At 37.5% G+C, this 23,191-nt stretch overlaps 1 protein-coding gene across 5 annotated transcripts in view; it reads right to left on the reverse strand.

Moving 5' to 3' along the window:
• Positions 1-21,930, reverse strand: part of mthfd1b (methylenetetrahydrofolate dehydrogenase (NADP+ dependent) 1b) — a 76,127-nt gene extending 54,197 nt beyond the window's left edge. For 3 of the 5 annotated variants that reach the window (XM_026285346.1, XM_026285345.1, XM_026285344.1), the window contains exons 1-2: positions 21,752-21,930; positions 6,087-6,171 (exon numbers count right to left, since the gene is read on the reverse strand). In XM_026285346.1, coding sequence (XP_026141131.1) covers positions 6,087-6,171; positions 21,752-21,789 — 123 coding nt within the window. In that variant the 5' untranslated portion in view covers positions 21,790-21,930. The remainder of the gene's footprint in view (positions 1-6,086; positions 6,172-21,751) is intronic. The other 2 variants (XM_026285348.1, XM_026285347.1) reach the window with 1 other exon arrangement.
• Positions 21,931-23,191: the final 1,261 nt, after the last annotated feature.

Here is a 23,191-nt window from a genome sequence, read left to right on the forward strand (position 1 = left end):
CAGGTTTGACGAATCAGTGTTATGGTGCTTGCAAGTTAGGCTCCTAAAAGCACCTTTGCTCATGTGCAAACAAGTGCAGGCACAATCTCGAAATCCCAGGCATTCTAAATTGTAGAAGGCAAAGTGCTTCTGGATGCTTTTTATATTTACATAATTTAATATAATTAACTTAATCCAGATCACAGAAAGAGTACTGTTTTTCTGCAGATATCAACATGATAAAATTTAAATAATTTTATACAAGTTCAGTAAAGCAATAAGTGACATACATTTTAGACATAATATTGCTCGTTTTTGCTCAATTTTGTTTAAAAAAAAATTGTTTCATAAGACCAACACAGTCTGTTTTGCATCTCTGATCAATGCATGGTGTTTACTTATTGAATTAATCCATTTTTGAATGAATCGGCTGATAAAATGATTCCTTGATTCACTCATTAAAGGGATACTCCACGCCAAAATTTACATTTTCTCATTAATCAGTTACCCCCATGTCACTCCAAACTCGTAAAAGCTTTGTGTGTAGGACACAATTTAAGATATTTGGGATGAAAACCAGGAGGCTTGTGATTGTCCCATAGACTAAAGTAAATTAAAGCTGCAAGCAGCGATGAACGGGCCCTCGTACTCGGGCTCACCGCAAGCAAATGGCTTTAGTAAAAAAGCGGCGAGAAATATGCATTTGAAGTTGTAAATAAGTGAAATGTCCGTGATTTATATCTGCCAATCTTCCTGCATGGTGTGTCCTATTGCCAACAGGTGGCGCTATGATTATAACTGAATACTGGACTTTACATGTCTTCAGGCTATGACTCTTTCAAAGTTTTGAGAAGATCAGACATTTTGTGTCTAAGTTACAACTTCTACTCCCATGGCGAGACATCAAATTTTGTCACAGCTCCATGGACACACCCTTTAACAAAAACTCAAGATCTCCACAATTTAACATTACAAAGAGCTTTAGATTAGATTGACCAAAATAAAATGTTGATGTCATTAAATTTCTATGAGTAGTTTGTTACAACGTAAAACAGGTCACTTCCTGTTGCAGCAGGTGGCACTATGGCTATAACTGAATATTTGCATTTAGATCTGTTCAGGTCAAGAGTCTTATCCAACATGTGAAGTTTGGGGCAGATTGGACATTGTACGTCTGAGTTACAGCAACTTCCTTTTTCATAGCAAACATTGAAATTTGTCAGGCCGCCATGGACACGCGCTTTAACGAAACTTCAAGTCCTTCACAATTTAACATCGCAAAGGGCTTTAGATTACACTGACCAAGTTTGTTGTTGATCTGAAAAAAATCTCTAGGTTAGGTTCGTTAAAGTACAACCCCTGAAAATGGCAAAAACAACAATTTTGCAGGGAAAATTCAAAATAAGCCACTTCCTGTTGGGATTCGGATTTCGTATCAAGAGTCTTTTTTGTAGGTATTGAAGTGTTACGTGTGTGCCAAATTTCGTGCATGTACGTGAAACATAGCTTGAAGGCTGTTGATTTTCTTAGTATAGGTGGCGCTGTCGAGCCATTTCGCCACACCCTCTTCTGAATCCTATATCAGACGTAAATTTTCAACAGGTTTGGCACGTGTGCAAAGTTTCATGACTTTTTGAGCACGTTTAAGCCTTCAAAAATGCGATTCATTTTGGAGAAGCGGAATAAAAAAACGGAGCAGATACAATAGGGTACTCCCACCATTGGTGCTTGGACCCTACCAATAATAATAAACGGAGCAATTCCAAGAGGGTCCTCACACCATCGGTGCTCGGGCCCTAATTACACGGTCAAAGTCCAGAAAAGTATGAAAGACTTCGTCAGGATAGTCCATCTGACATCAGTAGTTCAACTGTAACGTTATGAAATGACAAGAAATACTTTTTTATACAAGAAAACAAAAAATGACTTCATTCAACAATTAGTCTCCTCTGTTTCTCTCCACATCACCTTAGTCCCATTTTGGAGAATAGGAGCTGAACACAGGCAGCTTATACTCTTCTGTGTCAGCTGCGCCATAAGGATGTGCTGTTTTTGTTCAAATTAAAGCATAAATACACACACAAAAAAAAACATTCTATTGGTGCGGGGTGATGCAGAGTGTAAACTGCCTGCGTTCAGTTCATATTTTCCAAAGGTGATGTGGAGAAACCAAGGAGATGAATTGTTGAATAAAGTCGTTATTTTTGTTTTCTTCATATACAAAAAGTATTCTCGCCGCTTCATAAAATTTGTTGTCGTCTTTCATACTTTTCTGGACTTTGACAGTGTATTTTACATTGCAGTGAATGAGACCGTCAAAAGCCGGTTTTCATCCAAAATATCTTAAATTGTGTTCAGAAGACAAACTGCACGCTTTTTACTCATGACTGTCTAGCCTCCTTGTCATCTAATCTCATTGTTAAATTTGCGAATGATACTACAGTGCTAGGACTTATCACCAATAATGATGAGACTGTATACAGACAGGAAGTTGAACATCTGGCAACATGGTGTAAGGAGCATAACCTAGTCCTTAACACCAAGAAGACCAAGGAAGTCATTGTGGATTTTAGGAAAAAAGGACAACTTAATCACACTGCACCTCAGCTGTGGGAAAGGCACAGCAATGCCATTTCTACCTGAGAAAGCTGAGGAGAGCTTAACTCCCTAAGCAGCTCCTGTTAAATTTCTACCACTTGTGCTATTGAGAGCGTGCTGACCTATGGATTGTTGGCGTGGTTTTCCAGCTACACTAATGCCAAACAGCAGGCACTCCAGAGGGTGGTGAGGACAGCGGGAAATATCACAAACTAACCTCCCAGAGATTAACACTGTCCACACCACCCGCTGCCTGCGGAAAGTGCATAACATCCTGCGAGATCTATCGCACCCAGCGCACCACATGTTTGACCTGCTGCCCTCAGGGAGACGATACCTGGCCTTCAAAGCAAGAACCACCAGATTGGCCCACAGTTTTTATCGTAGTGCAGTGAGACTGTTGAACGAGTATTCTTAAAAACAATAATCGTTATGCCCTGTGAACTGGCAATATAAAAGTTTGCACTTTATGGACTACCACATTTATATTGAGGAATCTTCTAATGTTATTTATAACAATGACAAATAAAGAATAAAAGACAAAGCTTTTACAGGTTTGGAACGACATGGGGGTAAGTGATTAATGACAAAATTGTCATTTTAGGGTGGAGAAACAATTTAACAGTCAAATATTTTAATCCTGAATGAATTAGCCGTATGAATGAATCAGTTGAACCTCAATGACTCACTCATTAACAATCATTTGCTGCCACCTATTGGCAGTTTTAAATTCACATTGATTTTTTTTTTTCAAATATCAGCATTCATTTTTTTTGTTGAAAACAAAACATTAGGCCTATTTATGCTTATGTTCCTGCAGTTATATCCTGCAGTTATTATCCCTCTGAGATACATTAAACTGTGTAAATGCATTTATCCTTAATATATATATTATTGGGTATATTATTACCCAAAAAATACATAATGGAAGAAAGGGTTAAAACTGAACACAATCTTGCTACTCAAGCTATAATTTTTTTTTTAATATTTGCTTCTTTTCCACTTTGCATTTACTTGTACTTTTAATTTGAATACTTCAGTATGTTTAAGATTAAGAATAAGAATAATTTTCATACTTAAAAGTATGTGATTATTTATTGTACTTAAAACTTTTACTCAAATGGTGACTTCATCTTCTACCAAAGTCATTTTTACTTTTGTATGGCTTTCAGGTACTTTATATACCACTGGAAACTATGATTACATTAATTTTGAATGGAAACTTTACAAGAATTTTTCATTGCCAGTTTATGATAACTAATGAATTAATAAATGGTAACTAAAAAAAATAATGTAAAGTTTGACTGAACAATAAAGAATCAAGACATTTTCAAATATCTAGGGCATATTAATGAAGTCTTATTTTGGCCACAACTTTCTCTGGGTTTCAGCTAATGGAAAGATTTTTGGTGACAGTTCTTATTTTGACACATTTTGGGAAAATGCTTTGAAAATTTTTAAAAACGTAATACATTGTGGGCAAATTCACTAACCTTTACGTTCGTGGATGAAAACATCCACTAAATTAAACTGCTGTAAAAATCAAATAAATATTTTTTTGCATAGATCTATCAAATCAACTTCAGTCTTGATCAAAACTGCCAAATGTTTTAAAAAATTCCTAGATTTTAACTCTTTAATTACCAAGTTCATAAATGTCACTGATTTGAAAAAAAAAATAAAAATAAAAAAAAATAAGACATTTTCATTATAAAAAGTGATTGTGGACTGGATATTTTTTTACCTTATAGTCTTGGGCATGTCAAAGATTAGCAACAAGTTTGGCTTTGATGCATTGTTCGTTTTTTCGTTCATTATCGTGTTATTTCCCATTACCGAATACCGGCATAATTTAATTTGTATCTTTTATTTATTTATTCATTATGTGCTATTGCTTGCTATTTGTTCTTATTTACTGACTGTTCATTTGTTCACATGGAACTAAGAATTGTAAAATTTAAGTGGTATCTAATATAAGAATATAAGATAACGGGTCAAAAACCCTTTTATTATTATTATTATTATTTATTTTATTTTTTTGGTAGGGCAAGTAAACATTTTAACCACTGGCCTGACCGGGCCAGCAGGAAAAATCCTTAGCGTTGAGCCCTGACTGGTCATGAAATGACAACAGCCGTTCACAATGAAATGAAATGGAGAAGCAAAACAAGTATTCAAGCTTGTTCTCAGTTCAAGGAGACTAACCTAGCAAACACAGTACATTCTGCTATCTTAAGTATTTGGTTTCTGTTTGGTTATTTATTTAAATTTTCACTTTTCTTTTTTTTTTTTGAGAACCAAATAAAAACATTTCAGGTAGGTTATTTTTTATGTTTTATATTTTACAACCATAAAATAATATTCCCAAAATATTGCAGGGACGTTATTCTTATTGTTAAGACAATAAAAAGAAAATGAACTGTCTCATTTGCATACAGCAATTAATCCTTTATTACTCAAGTGCAAAATTACTTGCGTAAAACAGAACAATTTAGGGATGCACAATTAATCGTATTTTAATCTCGATAATGATATTCACCTTCCTCAATTGATTAAAAATAATAGTCACGATATTGGCCAGCTCTTTATGTATCCTGAAACATGTTTTTAATTTGGCATTTGCATTGTCTTGCATTGCTAACAAGTCTTCACTAGCGTTCATGCTTGTGGTTGCCAGATGTGAAGAGCTTCAATCCCCAACATCGTTTTCTCCTTTAAGGATACACTTAAAAGAAGTTTTAAAACAATGCTGGTGTTTTAATTTGTGCAATCTGGCAACCCTGTTCACCCTCACTGATGGCAGAACAAGCGCTGATGATAATAAGAAAACATACGAGTTTAGCGATCTATCCACAGCGATATTCAGCTTACATGAAAGTGTCAGACAATGTGTGCTTTTCACAAACCATTTGTAATGTTTGTGTTACCAAATGTGCCATGATCAAACTTCCACTGAGTTTCAATAATGGATCTATTGTGTTTGAGGAATAAATGTACTTGTCCTACCTGTGACAATACAATGGGGAAAAATGTATATAAATTGGAATTGTTGGAATTTATATTAAGAGTTTCTAAAGTTTTTACCAGTTTTCGTGTTGAAAATGGCACGGCAATGTTAGTTTTCAGTGTGTATTAACTAACTTTGAACAAATTTACTGTGCGAGGCTAAAATGGCTAAATAAGGCTAAAACCAGCCTAAACTGGTTTACTGATTTTAGTTGGTCATCCAGCCCAGTCTTTGCTGGTCAAAAGGCTGGTTTTAAAGGGGTTTTGACCACTTCCTTAGCTGGTCAGGCTGGGAGACCAGCTAATTTTAGACCGGTTTTACCAGGTTTTTTCTTTTTTTTTCAGCAGGATAGAATAAGCTTTATTAATAATCGTGATTATAATAAAAAATAATCATGATTATCGGTTTAACCAATTATAGTGCAGCCCTAGAATAATTACCATCGTGTTCGTCAGCATTTCAGAAATGATTAACTGTCACTAAAAGACAGGTCACCACTAACCTGTAACACCACAAGACCTGGTTTGAAATTGGGATGAGTCATTCTCATGCCTTCCACCTCTTCCTTCAGTCTCCCTCTTACCTGACTGAAGAAACAAGGATTCAAAATCAGTTTTGCAAGCCATGGGTGTGAGAAAAGTAGACTATACTGACTTACATATGCATGTACTTATGATATCTAGTTGAGCTTTCTCTCAAATCTATTACATCACACATTTTTTTATTAATTAATAAAAGGGACATGTCAGACTAGAATATAAATAGTACAGCTGCTGATAGTTGGTTTTGAAAATACACTGATTTAAATGCTCCTTTAATTTTTTAATACAGTATAACACCAACTAAACAGGGAAACCAATCTGTCCTATCAGGAAGCATACATTTAAATCAGTTTCACATGATCTGGTGAAAATGAATGTGACAATGGATACACTGGAGAGGCAACAGCAATTTTTCATTTGAGAGATAATTAATGACAACAACAACAAAAAAAAGCAGACTAGAGCTACCCATGTTATCTAACACATAAATCTCTTAATGTATCAATCCAGGTGTTATACATGACATAACATGGTATAATACATGGTAATGTGCTGGACACACAATGAAATCATGTTTTATAGCGAAAACCAACAAAAAGTTACAGAACTTTTTGTTTGCATAAATATTCATAACATGTTATCTACTGATGTACTGTTGAAAAAGTTTTGACCAAAAAAATAAAAAAATAAATTTAAAATAGGAAATTTACAACGTTGTTTAGCACATGCTTTTATACAAAAAAAGACTCCCAATGTGAATGTGCACACCGGCACGCGCAAAAAGCCAGGTTTAAAAGCATAATATAAAAATTAAAAAAAACTGTCTGACCAATGGCACTTTTGTTCATGTGCATGGAGCTGCTGAAGTTACAGTAATACATGACAGTGGCGCTCAAGCACAAAATGGTCTTGCCGAGCACACATTGATACCTAATGATGAAGAGGAAGTAAGACGACGAAGAAGATGCAGAGGCAAGATGAATGTAGAGCTTCTGGTTTCATTGGTGTCTGAACACAAAGAGCTTTATGACAAACATGATAGCAATTACAAAAATCTTAATAAGAGGGAGTTGTTATGGACAAAAGGTATAGATCAAGAGGCAAAACTCTGTAGAACATTCTATTGCAACAGCGGTGCCCAGCAGCAGCCCTACACTTCTGCCATTTTGGGGTGAAAGCGACTCGGCAGTGCACTAGCTTCTACTGTAGCTAGTTAAAGTTAGTAGGTGCACTTGACAGTGCTATGTCCCACTTAAAAACACAATATTTTTACACTTTTGTGAATTTTTACCTATCAGGAAAACAGTAAAAAAAGATTTTTACTGTGACACTGATAGTTTTTGCCCTGGATTGCCCAACATTGCATTCTTTAGTTCCACGTTGACCTCTCTTTAGTTGTTATGTCTATTTCTGTGTATCTGTGCTGTTATCCAGTTGGAGTTTTCACCCTAAAATGGCTTCCGTGCTATCAAAGGGCCACCTAGTATCCCCTTTTGGTCTTCTATACTCTTTGTTATGGAGAGGAATTGCAATACTGGGTCGATTCTTCTATGTGACAAGAAGCGTAAAGTTGCACAGTGCTACTTTGTGTACCAGGGTTAAGGATATGCCAGTATCAAATTTTCCTGTGGCGATTAATTATGCTTTTATCACGGTATACATGGTCATAACAGGTTAAAATAACTTTTTTCTTATAACAAAAATATCTGAACATTTAAATACAATAAATAAACACAGAAAATATATACATTTATAAGTTTTACACAGATTAAAGTGCAAAAGAACTATAAAGACCCATAGGCAAATATAGGAATACCTAAGATTAATAAATATTCAGAATAATTTTTCATTGGCAGTTTATGTTAACTAATGGATTAAATAATGTTAACTAATGAAGCTCTAATGTAAAAAAAAAAAATTGCATTCTAAGTCAAAATATTTGCCATTGTGATGAACACCATAGCAAATCCACAAATCTTAAAGTCTATACATTAAAAAAAAAAAAAAAGTTTTAGAAAGTAGTGCAGCTGCTTTATTTATAGAGTTTCCAGGGTAAGGGCTGCATTTTAGCACCATCTGCTGTCAAAGAGTGAATGTGCTTTCATTCAGCGAGTCTCTCACGATCGCAAAGACGTTAATTAACAGGCTCAGGTGTGTTTGATCAGGGTAAAAATAAAAACAAGAAAGCGTCTGCGGAACAAAAGAAGGCTAAAGGCAATAAGGTAAGAAGTAGGACCTGTGTAAATATCGGATCAGTTTTCCAGTGCTGGAGAGAACTCACGGCCTGCTATCTGATGCCGAGATTGCTTTGTTCCTTTTCCGTAGGTAAGTAGCACCGTGTCTGCCCCGCAAAACCTAAAGTCTGCCTAAACTTGAAATTTGTCTATGTCATAAATAGAACGCACCAGCAGTTTTCGGTCAGGGATTTGTCATGTCGTACCATATATACTAGGGCTGGGATAAACGATTATTTTTTAAACGATTAATCTAGCGATTATTTTTTCGATGCATCGATTAATTTAACTATTAATTTTTCAGACCGATTCAATTTTGATTATCTCCCCATTAATTGACTACTAACAATTTATTCACGTTGATTTACATATCTGAATGAAAAAAACAACAACATCAATTTCCCCTAACATTGCAATTTAGGTTTATTGCTCTTAAAATTACAAAATAAAAGACTGACTAAGAATGCATTACTTTGCACTTGTATAGAGATAGCATTCAATAAAACCTTGAAGCCTTGAAAACACATAGCTTACCGAAACAAACTTACTGAACACATAGGGCCTAGCTTACTGAAAAAAAAGTAACATAACAACAACTTGTCTAGCATTCAATAAAAAAGGTCACCCAAAATACTTGTTTAGAGCAATTGAAAGAATACAGTAACCAATGTAAACTTGAGGGCTTTAAGCTAATACAGACTGCGCTTTTCCAAAAAAAATAAAAATAAAAATTAACAGTGGGAGCCAGCAGCCTGTCATGGAGGAAAAAAAAAAAAATCTCTGAATGCTCCACGTGAAACTTTGATTAAGCTCCACGCGTTTCGCCCTTTTTCTACCATGTCTAATGATTTTGGTTAAAATGCATGAGGGAGAGAGGGAGAGAGAGAGAGAGAGAGAGAGAGAGAGAGAGAGAGAGAGAGAGAGAGAGAGAGCGAGCAAGACAGCGCTCGTGTAATTTGAAGACTGTGAGTGCGCACGCACGCGTGAAACTTTGGTGTTTCGCCCTTTATCTATCGATTCGTGTTTAATGATTTTGATTAATCTGCACAAGGGAGAGAGAGAGCAAGAAGTAGGGATGCACGATCATGATTTTTCATGGCCGATTCCGATACCCATTTCTGATTTTTGTTATTTATCTTTAAGCAACAAACAAGAAAGAAGGAAAGTATGCATAAACAAGATGTTTACTTGGTATTCAATAGGCCAAACTGGCTTTTGGCTATTTTGGCTATAAAACAATAACCGTAATCATCTGAAATTAACGGCAGTATCTGCACAGTAAGCAGCCTAATTTCAATACAAACAAAAAAGGTACAGACATCAACATTTAGCTTTTGTTTTTTAATTGGGTTGAAACTACATACTACTGGCCTTAAATTAAAAGATGAACTGTAATCATGTGAAATGAAAGGCAACAACTGCATAGTTCTACAGTCCAAACAACACAATCAACACACATTCAATAACATGTTTCTTAATCAGCATTCAGTATTTCTTTTAGTTTTTAAATTTGGTTTAAAAAAAAAAAAAAAAAAAAAAGCTTTACCAGTGAGAATAAAACAGTATGCTATATAATTATTCCAAAATGTTAAAATCAAATAATGTTGTTCCGAATAAAACACAGATGCAAAGTGTTTCACTCGTCCAAAAAAAAAAAAAAAAAAAAAAAAAAAAAAAAAAAAAAAAAAGAAAATAGGGTAATGATTGACATAACTATTCTCTTCAGTTAAAAAAATTATATAGATGTGAATCATTACCCATAAATGTTTTAATTGGATGAATGAAATATTTTTTTCACCGAGCTACAGCAGATGATTTTTAAATCAAATTAAGTTTCTCAACACGTGAGAAGTGGATCTGGACATCTCTTCACAGTCTACTCGTGTTCAGGGCTCGGACCGGTACAATATACGCTCGCGCAGCTTTAGTGCGCTCAGGAAAGGCTCTTATTTTGTACGCCAGTACACCAACGGCTGATCGCTTTCTGCTATCTGTGCCTCAGACATGAAATTCAGCATTTCCAGTACTGATCGGCTGCCCGTGTCCTGCGCACAGATTTCGAAATACTTTCACACAAATTACATGATAGCGAATGATTTCAATGTAGTCTGTGCATGCGGCCGCACTTCCAGAAAAATCGGCCAGAAAAAGACCAAAAACCGGCCGATTGCCGATTGCGTATTTTAAGCAAAAACCGATTTATGGCCGGTCAACCGGTGCATCCCTAGCAAGAAGCGCTCGTGTTGTTTGAAGACTGTGAGTGCGCGCGCACAGCCGGGGCTCTCTCTTGTACGCGCCCTGTCAGGCGCAGTGGTCATTCTATTCTACATCACTCACCGATCAAATAAGGCTTTGACAGCCGCCGCCAAAAAAAAAGATCAATGCAGAAAAACCCCTGGATTGGTTATATAACGTTAGACAGAATGTTGATGCGGCCATCCCGTATATTCAGCGCACATAAGGTAAACGTTTTGCAAACGTTTTTTAGAGAAATAAAAACAGGTCGACGAATCGATGCGCATATTTTGCGTCGACGTCATCAATGACCTCGACGCGTTGTCCCAGCCCTAATATATACATACATAAAATGTAGACAGCGTCACCAATTATAACAAATTTCATAGTATTTTGTCACTCCACTCATGTCCGGTGTAGACACAGTGTAATATTGGGTTTGCTTTGTTTCACAGAATTAATCTTTGCCCTGGTTGGTCAACGTATGTGTGTGGTGGAGCTATCAAAATAGGGGCAAGTCCCTTTTGGGGTAAGGGAGTGTTTGTTTTGGTGATTTCAAATGTCAACATTGACTACCAGAAATCGCTTACCCCACCTTTAATAATGCTTTTCGTGGATTTTCATCTGTGAGATACACCACTTACGGTATTTTGCAGATTACTAGACACAGGCATTTTTTTTCTCTTATTGAATACTCTAATAGAATCAAGGACCTGTTGCAGTCCTAATTTGCTCCATAAAAGTCCTACATAAGCGAATATGTGTTCAAAAAAATTCTCAACACTTGGGATAATATGAAATTGTAAATCCATTGTTTAACAGCTGTGGGAAGATGAAAAGAAAATCATAAAACATTTTCTGGCAAACAGTTCCTCCTTATACATTCATACAATTCATTGAATCACACATTCTTTCACAGAGTTTCTATCAGCAGTCTGGCTTCCATCATATTTTCACACAAAACCAAACCTACTCCGTTGCGCCTGGGTGGGACTGCAGTTTGCACTCATTGCTGCCCATTGTTTCGGCTACATCAGAAATAAGTTTCTCAGTTATTAGGGGAATCTGGCTGCGATCTTCAATGTGGCACAGGACAGATTCTCAGATCTTTCTTTACTGCACATAGAGAATGAATTGCTTGAAAAACTATCAGAAGAGAAGAGATAGTGAAAGAAAGACAGTGGTCATCTACTCAATTTGTGAAAAAAATAGGTGGCTTTTCTGCATTAGGTATGTTTTTCAGGCTTTTTCTTTTTTTCCTTTTAATATATTTTTAATGTTGAATATATGTTATATAAATATATGAAATGTAGAAAATAAAAAAAGTGTTAGTGGCTCGTCAGCCAGTGGGATATGCACAATCAAAGTCCTTTTAGGCAAGTCGTGCCACTTGGCCTCCATCTTGGCGACACCTCCGGGTAGGGCTGGGTATTGTTCACAATCTTTCGATCCGGTGGCAATTTCTATAACCTCAGTTTTGATACCGGTTCCTAACGATACTTTTTTCAATACCATATGTTTTAAAATCCATTTCAACATCAACACAAATACATTAAATACAAAACTTTTATTTTTCACCTTAAAACTAATTCTGGTAACACTTCACACTCAGGATAACATTATTAATACAATTGGTTGTACTTTTTGGATAGGGGTGCGCCATTCAGGGGTGGACTGGGACCAAAAAGTGGCCCTGGACTTTCTGGCCCACAGCAGCCCACCACATCATAACGCAAACGCCCCTATTTTGACGTCATTTATTAATTTAATATTTAAGTAAACATTTTGGGGATTTTAACCAATAGGGCAACTGATCCTCCGTTGAAAAAAAAAAAAAAAAAAAGAACAGCAGCTGTTCATTTAGCGACTCCTAGTGAGCGATACATGCTCATCAAGACACAAACATTCTTCTAGATGTCACACTTTGCATTCAGTTAGCTGTTCCATACGAATCATGCATGAAATAGAAGTTTATAAACTCAAACGATAGCTTTATGTGCTTTACAGATGAACTTGAAGTCTTTATTCATTCGAGATGTTCAATAATATATCATCTTCGGCTCGGTAATACAAGTTCATGATCCGATTAGTGAACCGATGGTTCTTTTGAGTCAATCTTTTAAAATAATAAATTTATTTTGTTTAATGAAACTAGTGTGGAAACCAGTGTTTCACAAACTGGATAGATCTGAGGTGCAGGGCTCGCAAAATTGTTAGCCACTTGTCCCGGGGATAGTGTTTTCCAGTCCGATAGGCTATCGTGAATAGTGATGTAAAATTCCTAACTTGATTCGCGTTGTTCACTCGTTTGAAGGGGCGAAACGGATCGTAGTTGATCGTTTGCATTTGTTTCTAAATCTTGCTGAGTCAAGCGTTTTAAACAATTCGCGCGCGTTCGGAGCTTGTGCGCACTCATTCAAAGCACGCGCTGTGAGCAGCTTTTCAGACAATGCTCGTACTGAGAATGAATTCATCTTTCGCGTATCGTAACTTCTGAATGAACACATACACACACACACACAATTATATCAAAATAATTGTCTTTGCAAGTATACTCGCATCACCGCGGTTTGTCTACTGCCACCGGCGGTAGTGCATGTGACGTCACACACTCTATAGCAAGCATAATACAAAATTTTATATAAGTGTAAAAACTGTAATAGTTGCAAATTCTAAGTCTATGGTAATAAACAAATTACCTCAGATAGAGCGTTTCCTTTAGATTGAGATATTTGAGCGCAGGAAAATAGTTGATGCATTCAGCACATTAATTTAGTGTTGAGCCTTCATGTCACCCATCCGCGTTTGCACAAGTTCTCGTGATCGCAAACGCTGGCTGGTCAGGTTTGGTGAGGCTTTCTCCAAACTGGCCAAATACAAACAAGACAGCGATAAATAAAAATGGTAACAAGAAATATGGCAACGATTTCTATTTCAAAGAGAGCGCGTGCAGACGAGGAGTTACTTAGCTTGCTTGGGTGGCGGAAAAGTAAACCGGACACAACACCACCGCGTTGCGAAAGGTTTAGTCTGTTTAGTGTCTATACAGGACATTTGAACTGTGTCAGTACCTCACAGACCGGACGGGGATTTATCACATCGTGTTGTGCTGCATCCAGTGTAGCATCACTGACTTTCACGAGTTCACATCTACGTATATTAATACAGTAAGTTTATGCGTATTTGGCGTGCTGTTCGGGTGGAGGGCTCTGAGCTCGGGATGTGGCCCAAACCCAGAGTACTCCCCCCGGTTGTGGTAAGAGTAGATGGATCTATAAGTGAGGAGAAATGGGGTGGAGGAGGGATGCTGAAAACTGTCAATGAACAGAGGTAGGTTCTGCTGTTATTTATACCTTGTCATGAGTTGATTACTGATTGGTCTCCACTTGTGTTAATCAGGTTAATGAACTGCGACTGTTCCTCACGAACTTTGTTATAAAACAGCATTTCACGAGTTCACATCTACGTATATTAATACAGTAAGTTTATGCGTATTTGGCGTGCAGTCCGGGTGGAGGGCTCCGAGCTCGGGATGTGGCCCGAACCCAGAGTACTCCCCCTAAAACAAGAGATCAAAAGGACAGCCGCCGGACTACAAACCCCCCAAAACGCAGAGATTTGGCGGGCTGACGTTTTTAAAAGTATGTTCATTTGACCAGGAGATCTCGCGTTGCCTCTGGCAGAAGCAGAGGAGCAGGCAGGTCCTGTTGGTTAATAGTGGAGGAAGAAGCGGTTACGATGTCGGGAAGACAGGCTCCATCGTCTGCCTGCGAGGTGTTATGATGTATTGACTAGATGCGTAATGTGTCCGCTGGGAGGCTGAGGCTCGCTGGACAGATAGAGGAAACGAATTATATACCTGCCTCCGCTGGAAGACTGGCTCGCTGGACAAAGAACAGAAAGAGATGGATGCATACTGCGTCCACTGGGAGACTGAGGCTCACTGGACGGGTAGAGGAAATGAATGGGTATTTACTGCGTCCGCTGAGAGACTAGTGCTCGCTGGACAGACAGAGGAAACAAATAGGTATTTACAGTGTCCACTGGGAGACTGAGGCTCACTGGACGGGTAGAGGAAATGAATGGGTATTTACTGCATCCGCTGAGAGACTAGTGCTCGCTGGACAGACAGAGAAACAAATAGATATTACTGCGTCTGCTGGGAGGCTGAGGCTCGCTGGACAGACAGGGGAAACCAATAGATAATTCTGTGTCCGCTGGGAGACTAGTGCTCGCTGGATGGGCAGGGGAAACCAATAGAGATTACTGCGTCCGCTGGGAGACTGAGGCTTGCTGGACAGGCAGGGGAAACCAATAGATATTACTGCCTCCGCTGGGAGACTAGTGCTCGCTGGACAGACAGGGGAAACCAATAGATATTACTGCGTCCGCTGGGAGACTAGTGCTCGCTGGACAGGCAGGGGAAACCAATAGATATTTGTGTGTCCGCTGGGAGACTAGTGCTCGCTGGACAGGCAGGGGAAAACCGATAGACATTTTAGTGTGTTCGCTGGGAGACTAAGGCTCGCTGGACAGACAGAGGAACAAAATAGTAGACAGGTTAGTAAAATTTGATGGGGCAACCTTAAAATGAATGCATAGCCTATAGTGTTTTGCCAGCTTAGCAATTGGTTGCCTAATTTGACAATTCCTTAAGCCTTGTCCACAAAAAGAATCACTCCTCTTGTTTTGGCCTTCAGGCCTTTTTTAAACAGCCTCCAAAATGCATACTAGAGCTGCAACTAACGATTATTAATTTTTTTTTTTTTTTTGCGCTAATGATATGTACAACTTCTAATATGATATTTCAACCTTTGTTCATTTTCAACCAATGTGGTGGAAGTTTTTACAGTATAAAATAATAGAGGCAAAGAAAATTATTTTACTATTGTAAATATGAGTTTATGATAGCGTTTATAATTAAACCACGGTAGCAATAAATTTACCGTTGTCTGAGACATCATGAAATTTTCTTTAAGCATCACAACTATAGAATGTAGTCAGGGTTCTGCTAAGGTTTAGCATGGTTTCCGGAGATCTGGAGCTGATTCTGGGTAGCTCGGTAGTTTGTGACCGTTGTGTACTTGTCTTTTAAGGGGCCGTTCACATATCACGTCTTTTGCGTGCTCAAGTTTGTCATTTCCAATGTAGGCGTGCGATAAGCATGCTCAAAATGGAAGCGACGCGCTTTTTTCTTTTTTTTTTTTTCAGGCGCGTCCGCACCGCATCGAGTTGAAAGCATCTCAACTTTTCAGAATGCCGCAGAGCAAGAATATCAGACCTGAACCAGGAAGTTGGTCACCAGATCACAGGGTAACCAGTTAAACTGTATGGAGACACCGGAGAGCGCCTAGAGGTTTTCTCTGAGGTGCTCGCTCATCGCAGTTGTGCTGCTGTGGTACACCATATCGGTTTTGCAAAGGGAACAAAGAGCCATTTTATTTGTCCTCTGTTTAAAGTATTCTCATACTTTTAATAACAGTGGTCTTAGTTTGTGATAGAATGCAACTTTCTTCATTCGCAGTATGCCATTACGCGAGATGTAAACAAAGTGTGACGCGTCGATGCATTTCACGCACGTAATCAATGACGTCGACGTGTTGTTGCAGCACTAGAACGTAGTCTTCATTTGAATGTAGGCCTAAGCAATTTATATACAAGTAATTTTACAATATTTACCGTATTTTCCGCACTATAAGGCGCACCTTCAATGAATGGCCTGTTTTAGAACTGTTCTCATATATAGGGCACACCGTATTATAAGGCGCATAGAATAGAAGATACTGCAGTCAAACTTTGGACTGGGTTTGCGTTATGCATCCACTAGATGGAGCTGTGCTAAAGGGACTGTCAACATTTTAACAGAGCATCTTGATCCATATACAAGGCGCTCCAGATTATTTTATAGCGCTTTTTACAATACAAATCGTTACAAAGCAACTTTACAGAAAATTGTTTTTACAATATTTAGTAGTAGCTTATAAGTGGTGACTGTCAGTTTTTGCACGTATGACAGGATTTGTAGAAAAATGTATACAAGACGTACTGTAGACGTACTTGGCGCTCTCCGGTGTTACAGTTTAACTGGTTACCGTGTGATCTGGTGACCAACTTCCTGGTTCAGGTCTGATATTCTTGCGCTTGCGGCATTCTGAAAAGTTTATATGTTTTTAACTCGATGCGGTGCGGACACGCCTGGAAAAAACGAGCACGTCGCACCGCGACCGCGTCGCTTCCATTATGGGCACGCTTATCGCACGCTTACACTGGAAATAACGAACTTGAGCGCGCAAAAGACGTGATATGTGAACGGCCACTTAAAAGACAGCGCGCCGCGACTGCGAGACAGTCACAAACCACCGATCTACCCCGAATCAGCTCCAGATCTCTGGAAACCATGCTAAACCATAGCAGAACCCTGACTACATTTTATGGTTTGTGATGCCAAAGAACATTTCATGACATCTCAGACAACTGTAAATTTATGGCTACTGTGGTTTAATTATAAACGCTATCATAAGCTCATATTTACCATAGTAAAATAATTTTCTTTGCCTCTTATTTATTTTATACTGTAAAAACTTCAACCACATAGGTTGAAAATGAATAAAGGTTGAAATATTATATTATATACCTAATTAAAAAAAAAGAACATTAGATTATTTATTGTAAAAAAAATAATCGTTAGTCAACAGAAAAAAATAATCGTTAGTTGCATCTCTACTACGTTCTTTCTTTAAAAAAAAAAAAAAAAAAAAAAAACCCCGTGATGACATCTGTTTACACGGATGTCACACTATGGCCTGTGCATTCGCTTCGTCTCATATTCTCAGTCAGAGTCAACGGTTCGCACTTAGTAATGATGGCTGCGGCTTTTTTTAAATTTATTTATTTAATATTTTTTTGGAACGCGTCACACAGCAGTTGCAGCTTCAGACACACACGCATAACAGCAAATAATACTCATGCATGCAGATTTGGGCTAGAATCACCTATGCAATTTTTTGTTGTTGACATTTTTAATCGTAAACACAGCCATGTTGAAGCCTGCAGTAAATGTTTTGCATTGTTATGGCAGTCCACTCTGCCTCTATGGCAGTCCACTCTGTTTTCAAATATATCTTTACCAATATATTGAATCTTTACATTCGTCCTGCCTGTTGTCTGTGGATTTACCTATATTTGGTGTTATTTGCTGTATAAAATGCATCTAGACATGCTAAATTGATTTTACAATTGATTCAATGAACACTTGTCACTCAAATCAAACAGGATTTTTTTTTTTACAAAAGTAACAACCCAAGCAAGCAAAGTAAACGGTCTCTCATTTGTAGGTTGCATGTCACCTAGCGGTGGATGCAAGTAAAACAGTACCCGATTTTTTTTCTTCTCACCTGAAATTCATGCAATTAACATGTTTTTGACAAAGATTTCAATTTGTTTGTGGTCTATATAGCCTGCCTCAAAATGAGGTTTGCAATGATGCGCCCGAAGGCACGGGTTGAAAACCCAGTAAGTGACATCACAATATGCTAATTTGTTTAAATTCATACCCATGTAATTTTACTTTTTTTTTTTTTGTTTACACTGAAAAAAAAAAAGACCTACCTACCAACCCTTTATAAAATGTTTTTTACTATTACTGCAAACCAAAATATTTTTAAGGATGGCCTGATTGGCTTTCCAGTGGGAGGGCGGGACATGTGCATACAACCGCCATCTTTGCCGTTACAGGTTTTCCTTATATAGTTGAATTGAGGAAGTGGCATGTCTCTTATAAACTGTCTCTGACACAATCCACCTCCATCTCATCAGGAGCATGCCCAGGTCTGGCAGGCACAGAGACTCAGTGGGTAGAAGGGGTGTGCAATATAAAAATAAAATAAAATAAGATTCTCATTTTTGGGACTTTTGTAAGTAAGGATAATTAGAAAATATTTTGCTGACTACGTTTTTGCACAGATTTAGGCATGCAGTAAAAAGCTCCCAAAGTTTTTAATATTCTTTATATTCTGTCGTTATTCTGTGGTAAGTTCACATCAGTGACAAATTAAATTTTCTATTAACAGGCAATATTTGCCTCATTTAACTGATTTCAAAGGACAATTTTATTAGAGCAAATTTGTCTAACATTCAGATCATATTTTTTGTGTAATTCTTTAATTATATCAAATGACATAAGACAACATACTAGGACTGTTAGCAATACCATGCAGAGGTGATAAAGTAGCATCTGAAATGATGCTTCTAAACAGACGGTTCATGCAGCTCAGAGGTGGCAATTTACACTGGAAATGCATTATAATAATTTCTAGCTCCAAACTTCATAGCACACCATAAGTAGCACGGTCACCGCAATAGAAGGGCCATGGCTCAGGCATTCTGTGTTGAGTTGTCCACATGTTGACATGGGTGCTCAGGTATTTCCCCCTTAAGCTCAAAAGCAGCTCATGTGAAATGAAAACACATTGTTCAGACTGTCAGGCCAAATCCCATTATTTGTTTATCCTACTGGAATCGGTTTTAAATAATTGACAGTCCATACTGTGTTGTATTACAACATGTTGCCGTCACACTGGATTATTACATATTATGAGGCAGCAGCAGAAATATACACAATTCCGACGAAACACGGAAGGAAAGCAGTGCTGCCATTACTGCGTGCCTTGCTGCTAAGGAAGTAGCATGTTGGTCCCGTTGGCGGCTGTAGCAGATGTTAGCTGTACGAAAAGTTATTTTTACTAAAGTTTTTATTAGTACGTATTTTTATTTATATTTATTTTTTCGTATTTATATTTTTTCGAAAAACCGAATAGTTTCTTTCGGTCTCCTCCCCCTTTTTAAACACTTTATTGATGCACGCTGGAAAAATGCTCTTCTTACGAAGTGTTTTTCTTCTGCTCACTTTTACATGGTAAATAGAATATATCACGATTTTCACTGTACATTTTTTTATGCAAATAGCATCTAGAGCTACTTGCACTTAGCCTACTGTAAATAGGATCTATCGCTAAGAAAGATTGTTAATTCCACTTAGTTTAAATAGCCACTGCTGTATTTTTCTTACTCTACTGGCAGATCATTTGTAAAATAAGAAAAATGCACTTAAAATATTATTATTAATATTATTTTAGATATCTTTTTTGCCCATGAGATACCATAAAATAAAATTAACTATTAGTTCATTAATCTAATGTTCTGCCAGTTTTCACCTGTGATATTATAACACTGAGAAGAATTATATTTGTATCGAGTCTGAAGTATGCAAACGGCTTTTTGGCGGGAGCGGTTGCCATGGTGAATCGTAATATCAGCGCTCCATTGATAATGGCTTTTTATAGTTGTGGTGCACACGCCTAACTCAGAGTCAGTCAATTTAGAGTTGATTAAACCAACTAATTTCAGCTGTTCTGTAACCGAAAACTCAGAGTTCCTCATCTCAGAGTTCAAGTTTAAACTCAGAGTTGGTTGAACCTCCTTAGTGAAACGGGCCCCAGGCCTAAATAAAACGGTTTGTGAAATTCACAAACCTTGGTTGCACATTGACTGCCCATGTTTATAGCCATACGGATTACACAGAGTTCCTGGTCAAGCGTAGGAGTATTTATTGTTTGAATTTCGTAATCAAATTGACAGAATCTGAGAGCTATCATAAGTAACCTGCTCTGTCTAGTCTGTCGGTCTCTGTGTCCTCTTTGCTTTACGATTTTTCTGTGCATGAGAAAATGGATGGGTGGAGAGAGAGCATGTGAAAAGAGTCAATTGCGTGTGCCTCACATTTTATTGCATTTGTATTAGTTGTTTGAGGAGTAAGAAAAAAATCAGTGGGTCTTAATGAAATTACAATCGCCAAGTCAGTCGGACTAAAAGGGGAAAAAAAATATTAATTGGGTCAATCCTAAATTGACAGGGTCGGTCGGGTTATGGCAAACAAGAATATTTTCAAGGATGGCCTAATAGTTATTTGAAACGTGAAGCTTGTGAACATATTAGCAACACAGCTAGTAATGACAGCGTTCGGTTTTATTGCGGTCATCAATTAATACACTTCTTAACTACATTACATATTTTTACATTATTACATTGTGCTGTCAATAAATTACCTTTATCAAGTTTTGGCCACTGCCTGACATCATCTAACAAATTTTCCCTTTCACCAGGCATTTTCTTTAATGAGCAGTCACACTTCGCAGGCACGCAGTAATGGCGGCAGGCAAGATGGTGGCGCCCATAGAGTTCGCTGCGGATTTGTGTATAGAAAGCTGGATTGCACCGATTTATTCCATGCGTTCTATGCCAGTCTCAAAACTCAAAGAGGTATGTACCCAGCAGTATATTGTAATTTTCCGCTTGACTTGCGCCTTTGACCTTTCTTCCTGCAAAGACATTCAGCTTGTTTTCAAAAAACAACATCCGACATGTTTACATGGCATGAGAAAGTCTAATCAGAGTGGGCAGACTGAAATGGATTTCCAAAAATGTCATGTGAATACGATTTCAATCCACATATGAATGTGACTTGAAAATCAAATATAATTGGAAATGCACAGAAATAAGATTTGGACATACAATCTGAAAAAAGGCTGAAATTGCCCATAGATGTGAGCGAGAATATGACCGTCTCTGTCTTTGTGTGTGGCCCTGTGATAAACTGTCCATCTCTCTGGAAAATACTATAAAAATACTAAAATAATTGCCATAAGATAAAGAAACATTTTAGATACTGTATAAAAGCATTCATGAATGCACTGCAAGTAACTAAATGGCTGATTTACTGACTTTGTCATTCTTTCTTAAGTAATAAGGGTCATGTGATGTTTGGTCTCCTTGAATGTATTAGCCTATTCAAAAAAAAAAAAGCAAAGAGTTGTAGTTTTTTTTTTTTTTTTTTTTTTTTTTACGTCTGCACCGGTTACATAATAGTCTTTTAGACTTTAACATCGATAAATGCGATCAATGAAAACAAAGTCTACATCTCGAAGTTCAATATGTGCCCAAAAACCTTAAAACAATCACAAATGTTGGGGGCATGAAAAAACACATTCAACTTTAAACAGTAATATTACGTGAGAACATGAAGCGTGTAAATAAAAAATGATTTCAAGGCTATATCAACATGACATAAATAAAAAAACTTAGAAAAGAAAATAGCTTACGCTGAGATCGTTTTCCCGCTGATGATTTGGGCTGGCATCGTAAGATTTCAAATTAGTTGCGAATTTCAAGTGAGATTAAGTTTTGTGTTCGGCAGTTTACACTGTTAACAGAGAGCACGTGTTGAACTCTTTCTCCACTTCTGTCTTGAGCTCTAGTCTGTGTGCGTCTGACGTTACGAGTTAAATCCGCCCCTGCGTTTTTGAATATCATTAAGTACGTATTACGTCAAAGATGTGTTGCTGGCTGCACCAATCAACATCCAAGAAATGAAGAATACAACAAAGGATTATGCTAGAAATCTATCTAACAGTGTTATAGGAAGCTATAAAAAGGTGGAAGATTGGTCAACAAGTAATTCATGCTATTTAATTCATGCTATTTGTACAATAATAAAAGAATATATATATTCATACAGTATATAAGGCAAATGTTTTTGAGCATCAATATTTTTTATGCTTTTAAAGAATACACTTCTGCTCATCAGCATTTATTTGATCCAAACTACAGCAAAAGCAGTAATATTATAAAATATTTTTTACTATTTAAAATAACTGCTTTCTATTTGAATAAATTTAAAGTGAGATTAAGTTTTGTGTTCAGCAGTTTGCACTGTTAACAGAGAGCACTTGTTGAACTCTTTTTCCACTTCTGTCTTGAGCAGGGGGGCAGGGTTTCATATTTTTTTTGAAGCACCCCTGGGCACTGCCATTGGTTAGCGGACCCCCACCTGCTGTTAGCATTCCATTGACTCCCATTCATTGGCATCACTTTGACAGCGAATAACTTTACATCTGAGGCATTTAAAGACTTCATTTGTACATTAATTATTTCTAAAGAAACACGAAAATGTATAAAAGGCGCCATTACCTTCTATCTTACGTTATGGTCCCGTATAAGCAGTTTTTGTAAAAAATAGGCTAATGATTGCGTCATAACCAGCGACTCTCTGTTGCACAGTAGAGAAATTACCATATGGACAGGAGGAGAAGCTCGCAGGCAATGTTTTACTGTCTATGAGGCTTTTGGGGGGACATGGAGGCATAAAGTCAAGGGAGATAATTAATCAGAAAACTTACCAAAACTTGCTCCTGTTCTTGCTTGCCTTCTCTGCAATATTCAATGGGTGATTCAGATTTATCTTGGCACAGCGATTAGAAGACGTAATGGTTGCTCACGTGACAACTACGTCATCAAGCTCAGTTTGCGCGCGTAAGTTTCGGAGCTGTTCACCTTCAGACTTGTATATTAGTGATTCACAGTTACGTAAAGTATATTTTTGGAGATGCCTTAATGCAGAGTTAAGTGCATCGTGCCTTCTTATTGTTAAGCTTGTATTGTATAGAATTTTCACTTTTTGACGATGCACGTGAGGAACTACCTCGGCTAACAGCATCACTAGCTAGCATCTCACAACTACAGGTATCGACGGACAATTCGCT

This window comes from Carassius auratus, chromosome 17 (genome assembly GCF_003368295.1).
Source record: "Carassius auratus strain Wakin chromosome 17, ASM336829v1, whole genome shotgun sequence".
NCBI lineage: Eukaryota > Metazoa > Chordata > Actinopteri > Cypriniformes > Cyprinidae > Carassius > Carassius auratus.